The 9,555-nt window shown below is 36.9% G+C and overlaps 2 protein-coding genes across 3 annotated transcripts; both read right to left on the reverse strand.

The window, feature by feature from the left end:
- Window positions 1-1,410: 1,410 nt before the first annotated feature.
- LOC130747627 (dirigent protein 23-like) lies at window positions 1,411-2,240 on the reverse strand. Its single transcript, XM_057600605.1, has one exon. The coding sequence runs from the start codon at window positions 2,221-2,223 to the stop codon at window positions 1,648-1,650; it is 576 nt and encodes a 191-aa protein (XP_057456588.1). The 5' UTR covers window positions 2,224-2,240; the 3' UTR covers window positions 1,411-1,647.
- Window positions 2,241-2,823: 583 nt separating this feature from the next.
- Window positions 2,824-6,914, reverse strand: LOC130747622 (probable amidase At4g34880). Of its 2 annotated transcripts, XM_057600600.1 has the most exons (6): window positions 6,066-6,914; window positions 4,959-5,173; window positions 4,422-4,664; window positions 4,051-4,249; window positions 3,435-3,830; window positions 2,824-3,015 (listed from the first exon to the last, which is right to left on the reverse strand). In XM_057600600.1, exons 1-5 carry the CDS (start codon window positions 6,621-6,623, stop codon window positions 3,444-3,446), a joined length of 1,602 nt encoding a protein of 533 aa, XP_057456583.1. In that variant the 5' UTR covers window positions 6,624-6,914; the 3' UTR covers window positions 2,824-3,015; window positions 3,435-3,443. The 2 variants fall into 2 exon arrangements, with proteins under 2 accessions (XP_057456583.1, XP_057456582.1); XM_057600599.1 differs by lacking the exon at window positions 2,824-3,015 and having other exon boundaries at window positions 3,207-3,830; window positions 6,066-6,913.
- Window positions 6,915-9,555: the final 2,641 nt, after the last annotated feature.

Raw genomic sequence — 9,555 nt, forward strand, 5'->3', positions numbered from 1 at the left:
CAGTAGTATGCAAATCTTAATGGGTCCCTGTCTAGAACATCTAATGGTGATAGTCTATGTGCTCCCCTTTTAGTTTTAAACATGGTCTAAACTTTCACCATTTGGGCAAAAGTAAATGTGATTAGTGAAACATGTTGAGGTGAAGTTTCAAGACCCTGAACCCAAAAATATAAGTGGCGATCCCCTTGAAGCCTCATCAAACCCCTCAGGACTAGATCACTTCAAAGTGTCCATATTTCTCTGTCCCCCCCCCCCTCTATTTTCTTGACATCTTTTAAAATTGGAGTCATACCTACCCGAAAACTAGTTTGTAGATGAGGATTATCTTACCTTTTATAATGATTTATTTGATCATATTTTTTGTGAGACTTTAATACACTCACGTCCATCTAAAAGAAAATGTGGAATTTTAAAGAATGAATATCTGCAAGTGGTCTATTTATAAATGGTTTTCAATAAATCTAGGATATACTTTGATACCACGTTAGAATTCGAGTTATGCATAGGTCTACCTAATGATCCTATGCATAATTCTTAGAGCCTGTTCAAGGAGGTCATTTTTTTACCCTCATGATCCTTCCCCGCGACAAAGAAACACTAGCAACCCAGTGAAAGAGAACAATAGATGCAACCCTCCGAGTGAAGGGTTTCCATCCCCATTAGGGACTCTACTCTTTTTTTCAATTGTGACATCTATTCCACTACAACCCACTAAAGCTCTATCTGGTGCTACCAGTAGTTCAAAAAGCAGTGTCAAGTAGCTTCATTATAAGCAAAAAAAAATTATTTGGGTCAAAAAAAGAAAGCCATTGAATTGGAGTAACACAACTACCACATTGGTAGAGTTTCTTGTCCAAGGTAAAAAACAGTGTTGAAGCTGGGATTTTGATAGTTTCTGTCATGTGTGTATCTCCTAGTATTTCTCGTGTTTATTGGTAGTGATGAGTATAATTTTTCCTGTTGTTTAATGTGAGAGCAAACGAGCTTATTTGTTGTGTGTATTTTAATGCTATGTTATATGCTCAAATTCGATTTTTTTTTGGTCAAATTACAATTTGACTATCGTTATTTGTAAGGCTTGAGTTCAACCCTTAATCTACTATCTCTTAACAAAAAAGAAAAAAAACTCTAGAAAGATCAATACCTAAATGACAATCCTCTAACCAAAGACAGAAAGAAAGAGTTAACTTAGATATAAAGTCTGCTGTGAAATTATACACTCTCTTCACATGCGCCAATTGATAGGCCTGAAGTGAAAAAGCTAAGAGTTTGAAGTCCTTCAAAAATCAAAATCATATGTATGTAGGTGCCGTTAGAAACATATGAGTTCCAAGCATTTACAAGGACCAAGCAAGCGGACTCAACCCCATTCTATTTTTTAACACTACAAACAAAATAAAAATACATAGAGAAAAAGAAATAAAACTGATTTATTGATGGATTTCAAACCGAAACCATCTATGTTGAGACCGTGCTACTTCAAAAATAAAGTCTGACAACAAGTGGCTACATTCGGACAACAATTTCATATGTATAAGAACATATATCAAAGGAACTGCAGATAAATTAATCATTATTATTTAATATGGGTGATTTAAACAACCCCTCTATATTAAAGAAAAAAGAAAAAAGGTTGTTGAGGAAAATTTAATGAATGAGGGTGACATTGTAGCCTACAATAGCATCACCGGTGGTCGGATCAAACCAATGAGTCTTGGCAATGGCGTAGCCACGTGCCATTCGGAAGAGCCCGGTACCACCCACAACAGGCATCTCACGGATCGGGTTCATGGCAGCGTTCTTTCCAATTAGCGAGAAGGAGCTCCCGTTATATGGGCCGTCAGTGAAGGAATAGCTCATAGTCATGAGAAGCCCAATCTCCTGCTGGCACGATGACCCATAAAGCCCTTGGGCTCGACCCACCATCTTGGACTTCGGGTCAGAGGTTTCAGTTAACGGATCATCCGCCATCATGATGGTCCCGAATTGGGTCAATAGTGACTTGTTCTTGTCCTCGGGTTGAGCTACCCGAACTGCACTTGGGTTTCGACCGCTGAGCGTGTCATGGAAGTAAAATTGAAGGTTGGTCACTGTCTCCTTATTATTCTCTCCATCAAAACTTGCACCCCAATTCCCTGCTTTCAATTTGAAGCTTTGAGTCAGTGGAAGCATTACAACAACCATCATCATCATCATAATCACCAACACATTTTGCTTTGCCATGTTCAATTTGCATTTGTCATGTTATTCTACTTGTTTATATACACAAGTCAGGGGAACATTAAATTTATTGTTTATGTTATTTCTCATGAGGTGTTTGCCAAGTGTGGTTTACATTTTCTACCTATTGGTATGTGCGTGGAGAATTTCGTGTTCCCCACCAAAATTTCAAAGGCCGTTTAACTACATTGCACAAGCAATAATTTTTTCATTCTGCTTTTTTGTGGTCGTTTAGCTGCTTAAGCAACCAGAGAAAATAAGAGTCATCATTCTTTGATAAAATGGCGGTGTTGAATATGTTGTGTTGGTACAGCTGCAAGAAGCCGAAAGCAGAGTAAATTATGGGGATGATGTTTGGTAAGAATTTTTTTATACAGAAGCTGTTACAAGACCTAACAATTAATAATTATTGAAGAAAAAAAATATTTGAATGTAACAATTTTTTTAATCTTTTTCTCTTGTTACAAGTGATTTAACTACATTACATTTTCTACTATTTAGTATTTTCGAATTGTAGTTAATTTTGTCTTTTTTTCTTTCACACCGAGGCTTTTTTTTTAATAAAGTTCCAGAACCTATGGTGAGTTACAGCTGAGGCACATGTCAAGGCAGGTGGTTGATCATATTGAGAAAAAGATTGCTTGAATGTTGACATTTGGATTTTCTTCTGTTTCTAATGACATGATGTGATCTTGTCTTCACACAACTTTTCTTCAATATAATTATTGTTCCCTATAATTAATTCTTGTAAAAAAAATTGTATTTCTTTCCAAGAGGACCACACCTGAAGCAGATCTGTAATGTTGACAGGAAAAAGTTCATTAATAGTCATGATATAGAAATAAAATGACATTGAAGTTATTTGCTCCAAATCAAATGACATTGACAGACTGATAAAAAAAAGCAGAAGAAAGAGCTACTATCTCTTGGAATTTCAAAAATGTAAATAGTTCATTAGAGAATTAATTCTAGTTGGAATCAAGAAGTAGGAAAATATAGCATGGATTAACTTTTTTTTTTCAGAATCAATTCTAAAAATTTGATTAGTTTCTAATTAACAGAAGCTTCTTTCGAGAAGTAATTTCAGCTCTATAATCAATTTGTAGAAGGATTTCCAAACACACACGTAGTCAGGGTGATATGAACCACAGGGCCTCTTGCATTGCATTGGACAATGACATCAATGCTAAAGATGTTAATTGCATTAACCAAACCTGAGTTTATTAGAAATCTTTTAGTTTGTGCATTTCTGTGAAGGAATATTGAGGGGGAGGCTTCCTTGCCCTGGTGGCTTGCTCAAACCCATAAGCAATCTCAATCAGTTTTGGCTCAGTTCCCTGTAAACCCCCAAAACAGATCCCAAAGGGCATTCCCTGGCTGTCATACCCAGCTGGGACAGTGATTGCAGGATACCCTCCAATGGCTAGCATCACTGAAACATCATAACCTAAGGTCACCAGTGCATCCAATTTATTCTCCTTCATTAGCTTCTCAAACCCATTCTCTGATAATTTCTTCATCATCTCCACTGCCTCATTTTCCATCTCTCCAAAGCCACTGGTCATATTTGATGCAATTAACATATCCTGCCCATACTCATTTGTCTTTTCCTATGACAAGATGAAAACCACTTCATTACTGCTAAATCTCAGTAATTGGTAAGCCACAATATTTCCTTCTATGCTTAGCAAGATATATAGCTTTTATGTCATGTAAATATCTTATGCATCATAGGGGTGTTTTAAAGTTCAGATCAAAACTGATCCATATAATGGTCTCTCAATGCAACTAGACCATATAAAAATGATAGTATATGAATATCATACTTACTAAATCAGGGTTTTTGATGTTGAATTCAATAACCTCAGCTAGTGACCTCACAGGAGAAGAAACAAGCTCTTGCAGATAATCATTGATGGACAGCTTGAACTCTGTGAGTAAGGCAATTGTTTCACCACTTTGGAAAGGGTCCAGAATGATGCTTAAATTTTCTATTTCCAAATCATCTAACACTGTTGCACCTCTTTGCCTTGAATTTGCAAAAGCAGCACAAACTCAGTGTTAGTATAAAGAAATTTTTTCACATAATGTTTAAGAATGTGAACTTCTTAGCAAAAAGAAAAAAAAAAAAAACCAAAAGAGACAGTATTTTTCTTAAGCAATTGGTGAGCGAGTGTGTTGTGAATACTATTTTAATTTACCTCAACACATTCAGATGATCCTCAAAGATGGAAATAGCATTAGATCCATTATAAGAGTTAAAAAAAGGATCCCTCATAACACCGAGTTTCTTTCCTTTAAGCCCTTCTTTCTTGAGGAACTGCTTGTAACCACCTTGAGGTATAAACTCAGCTGCTGACTCTGTAGCTTCAGAATCTCTTGGGTCAAATCCAACAATCACATCTAGCACATGAACTGCATCTGAAACTGTCCTGCATATTGGCCTAACAAGTGCAAAAACAGATCAACCTTTAGTGGACATTTATCACTAATGATAGTTAGATACTGAAACAATAAAGACACCCTATGTTTCTCTTCCTCTTCTTATCATATTCATCATCTATCACACACATTACTTCTCTGTCTTCTCTTCTTTTCTCACTTTGGGCGTTTGTCGTGTGTCTGCACTATGCGGATGTCTACGAACTATTTTCTAACATTTAGATATATATCTTATTCATGCAAGCTAATAGGTGATCCAAATTGCATGTTATTATGAAGACAGAGCAAGTTGTTACCCAATTGTATCTTGACGAGGTGAGATTGGTATGACACCTGCTCTGCTAGTGAGTCCAACGGTGGGCTTGAACCCCACTACTGAGTTGTGATCAGCTGGGCAAATAATGGAGCCATCAGTTTCAGTCCCCAATGAGACTGCAACCATGTTTGTTGCCACTGAAATGGCAGATCCAAAGCTAGATCCGCATGGACTTCTTGACTCCACATAAGGATTCTGCTTGTGAAATAGGTAAATAAATTAACTCACTGGTTATATGCTATTTAAATGAAGTTAACCAACCTGATAAATTGCAGAATTGTAGGTATAAATCTAATTTAGCATATGACAATTGTGATACTCTCATCATGTCAATTCCATTCTTTATTAAGTACTTTCTGGATTAATGTATCAAACATACATGTATCCAAAGTTGGAAAGTCTTCTTCCATAACAACATAGGGTTATCTAACTTGTCAATGGGAATATAATCTCATCCTAATTGGACCAATAATTTTATTTTTAAAAGTTCAAGTAAAAAAGTGGCTGTAATTTCTAACCAATTTATCTTAAATTATTAGTATTAGACTATCTAGAATTGAATTATTTAACTATTAAAATTAGACAATCACTCACAACAACAAATCAACCTTGGTTTCGGTATTCTTTACCTTTGTTTATAATTTTTTCTTCTTTTTATGAAACTCAAAACTTATTTTCATTTATACTCTTGGTGGGGTTAACTTTCCCCAGCGGGAACTTTTTTAACTATATTTTTTACACATCATTTTTTATAAACTTTTGCATAATACATTCAATAAAAAATAATAATAAGTCTTTTTTTCAATAAATAAGTCTTAAATATTCTTTTATTCTCATAAGTGACCCCCTACATTTTACAAAAAGTGACCATAATTGAGATTCTTTTTTGTTTTGGTCCCTTGCCTCTCAATTTTTTTTTAAATTACGTAATTTCTAAAAATTAATAACACAAACAAACAAAAACAATAGAAAATGAGTCAATAGTATCAAACACATATTTCAATTATTTTCAAATGAAGAAAAAAAAAACAATATCAATGAAAAAAGAAGAAATAGAAGTGATAGTGATAGTGAGTTGGTAACAAACCAGGGCAAGTCCACCTCTGGCGCACCAAGCTTCAGGCATGGTGGAAGAACGAAGTGTATACCACTCCGACAGGCTCGCTTTCCCCAGAATCACCGCACCGGCGTCTCTCAGCCTCGCCACCACGTGCGCATCACGCGCAACCTTCGACCCCAGCAACGCAAACGACCCCGCCGTCGTGTTCATCTCATCCACGGTGGCGATGCTGTCCTTCAGCAGCACCGGAACCCCGTGCAGCAATGAACGGTCCCGACTCCGCCGCCGTCTCTCGCGATCAGCCTTGTCCGCTTGATCACGCGCGTCCGGGTTGACTTCCAGAACGGCGCGGAGGATGGGATTGAGAGCCTCGATCCGGTGCAGGTAGAAGTCGACGAGTTCCCTGGACGTGAGGTGGTGGCGTGTGAAGGCGTCTTGGATTTCCTCTATGGTGGCTTCGTGGATGTTGAACAGTTCTTCTTCACATTCATTGTCGATTGCATTTATCAAACTGGTGAAGAACGTCACTGAAATTAAGAGTACTATACAGCAAACAGAAGAAACCTTGTGTGTTGTTGTTTCCATTTTTAGATATGGAAAACTAGAGCTAGCTAGCTGGGTTCAGTTATTCAGATCTGGGTTTGTGGTCAACTAAGCCAAGTACTTAGTTAAACTCAACATTGATAATGGGGAACTCATAAAGAATTACTACTTGTGTTTGAAAAATATTGGTAGAATGACCTCCAGCATATCTATCGGGTAGGGCGTAAGTGGCATACTAGGAATATTAACAGAGACTCATTCATAGGTAAGAGGATCAGGTATCTCTGTGAGGAGGTTCCCTATCAATTTTATTCCAGGGAGATTTAAACTGTCTGTCAATGAAAATGTGATAGTTAATAAAGAATCACTACTAATTGAGTATAAGCAAACATCTTTTTTTTTTATATATATACTTTAAAAAATCTATATAAATACATCTTATAATATAACCTGTTAGCCACTACATATAAATCTGACACTATTATAAATGCAGTGCAAGAAGAAACGATATATCAGAATAGGGCCACATACACTACAAGAAAATGAGCCAATTGCGGCGGTCATCTTGCGGCGGTTTTGTAGAAACCGCCACTAAAAAGAAACTAGCGGCGGTTCTGCGGCGGTTTTCATGACTGACGCAGATTGGCTACGTTTCGCGGCGGTTGGACTACACTTAGCGGCGGTTAATGATATTTTTGCTATTATTCTTTTTCCTTTTCCTTCTGCGGCGGTTGTTAACCGCCCCCAAGTGCTTGCCCACTAAAATTTTCATTTTATTTTCCCTAAAATTTCATTCGTTTCCCAACCCTAGCTCTCAACCTTTCTCTTAACTCTCTCGCTCTCAACCCCTCATAACCCTCGCTCAACCCGTTGCACACTTTCCCTGCTCAAGCATCGTCCCTGCTCGTCGCCTCGTTCTGATTCGCCGGATTCTGTCCGCCACCCTGTTGGAGTTCGAAGTCGACGTCGCTGCCGTGTTCAAGTTCAAGGTTGTTGCGTTCTTTCGCAACACTCATTTGCTGAAGGTTCCTCGAGCAAACCTCTGTCGTGCCATCTCCTCCATTCAAGATTTGTTGTCTCTCCGGCCAAGATCGATTGGTGGTTGGAGGAACCAAAAAGACGAGGATTAGGTTTTGTTAATAGCGAATAGAGACGGAGCATAGGAGGAATCGAAAGAGAAATTACAGTTCATGCTGTCAACGAGCCACTATTTCAGCTCTCAAATTGAAGCCCTTTGCCTGTTTCTTATCAGGTTTCCTTCCCTTTTTCTTAATTTCTTTTCTCAGTTTCAGTTCTCGTTTGCATTTTCGTTCATTGTCGTCCATACCATTATTAACCTCACATTCGTTTGCTTTTTAATCTATTGGTAGAAACAATAGCCGAGAACAACAAATTGGATTGTCAAAATCCTTTTATCTTTTTATGAATTACTTGATTATAAATCTAATTATTCTGGACTTTGAATTCTGCAGCCGGTTCTCATGTGATTCCTTTTTCTTCTCTCTTGGCAAAGAAACAAAAAAGTGATTCCACCCAAAGCTGTTTACTTTATCTTTTGTTTCTGCAAATTGAAACTGATTTTTCTGCATAAATGTCTTGGCATAGGGTGTGCTTCACATGAGCAATATGAGGCTGGTTTTCACTTATTATGTTTTATGGACTCAGGCCAGTGTTCTTCACTTCTTTATTTGGTAATGAGTTCTTAACTTCATTTTGAGGGCTTGTCAAAAGTTGTTGCTTGTGGGAATTACTTCTGACTTATAGTTAAAATAAATGCAATTTGTGTGGTAGTGAGATGTTGGTCCTGTTAGTTTCTTGTAGGAATTACTTCAGAGTGAGTACATGTCAATTTGATTGGGAGGGTGGTTACTTGCTTCGAATTGACTGCAATCTTATATCTTTGCTTTTCATGACTTTAGGTGGAATGAAGGTTAAGGCTGACAAAGGCGAGTCATCTCCATATGCAGCTATGCTTGCCTACAGTTATGCCTTTTACTTCATACTTCTTTGCATATAATTTTTTCATGTGCATTATGGTTCATCTGGTTTATTACAGATTGTTTAGCATAGATGGAGACTATGAACTAGTGGTTGAGCTTGCTGACCTCCATATGTTTTAACAAATGTCTTTTTCTTCATAAAGACTATTATATGTTGTTATTTACATGGTTCTGATCCTTGTACTAAGGTAATATCTAAGAAGATCTTAAGTTAACTTCATGATTAAGTTTCCATGCAACAATGGCACTACACAAGTTATACATGAATAGTTCACAAATGACTTTTGTTGTTCTATGAATTATAATAGTAAAAGTTGGAAGCTAAATACAGTTAAGAGGTCGTTCATTCATATTTGTAAATACAAGAGCCATATAGATAAGAGTTAGCAACTTTTTATTTGATGCAAAGGAAGAACTGTTCAGTACATCCATGGTTATATTGTTTGGCTTCTAACTTTCAGTTCCAGTTTGTTCAGAGATAAAAAAAAAATGTACAGTATCATTTCTTTTTCTTTTAGCTCCCTATAACTTGTAGGAATCACTCATTTGTTTGCAATTTTCAATTGTTATTGGAGGAGCAAAACTTGAGACATGGCGTAGAAAGGCTATATGGAACCATGTGAAAGACTTCCATTTCCTTTGAAACACTGATCATGTAGGCTTTGAAACATTGTGCATACTTTTAGTCTTCATGAGCATGTTTTTATTATAACCTGGCTTGTTCTGTCAGTGTTGACTTTTACTATTTGGCAAAAGTACCTATTCAAGCACTTACTATTCTTCATACTCTTTCTTAGTGCATGGAGAAAAAATTGTTTGTTTTCTTTATTTTGTAGGTGAGGGCATCATCTTCAATAAACTGAAAGGATTGGAGAGTTATATCAAATGAAGCTGTCACTCACCTTGTTAAGTGAAAGTTGAGGTAAGTTTTTCTTGTTTACCTCTTTGTTCTTTTATTTTCTGGAATTTTTCAT

Source organism: Lotus japonicus, chromosome 3 (assembly GCF_012489685.1).
Source record: "Lotus japonicus ecotype B-129 chromosome 3, LjGifu_v1.2".
NCBI lineage: Eukaryota > Viridiplantae > Streptophyta > Magnoliopsida > Fabales > Fabaceae > Lotus > Lotus japonicus.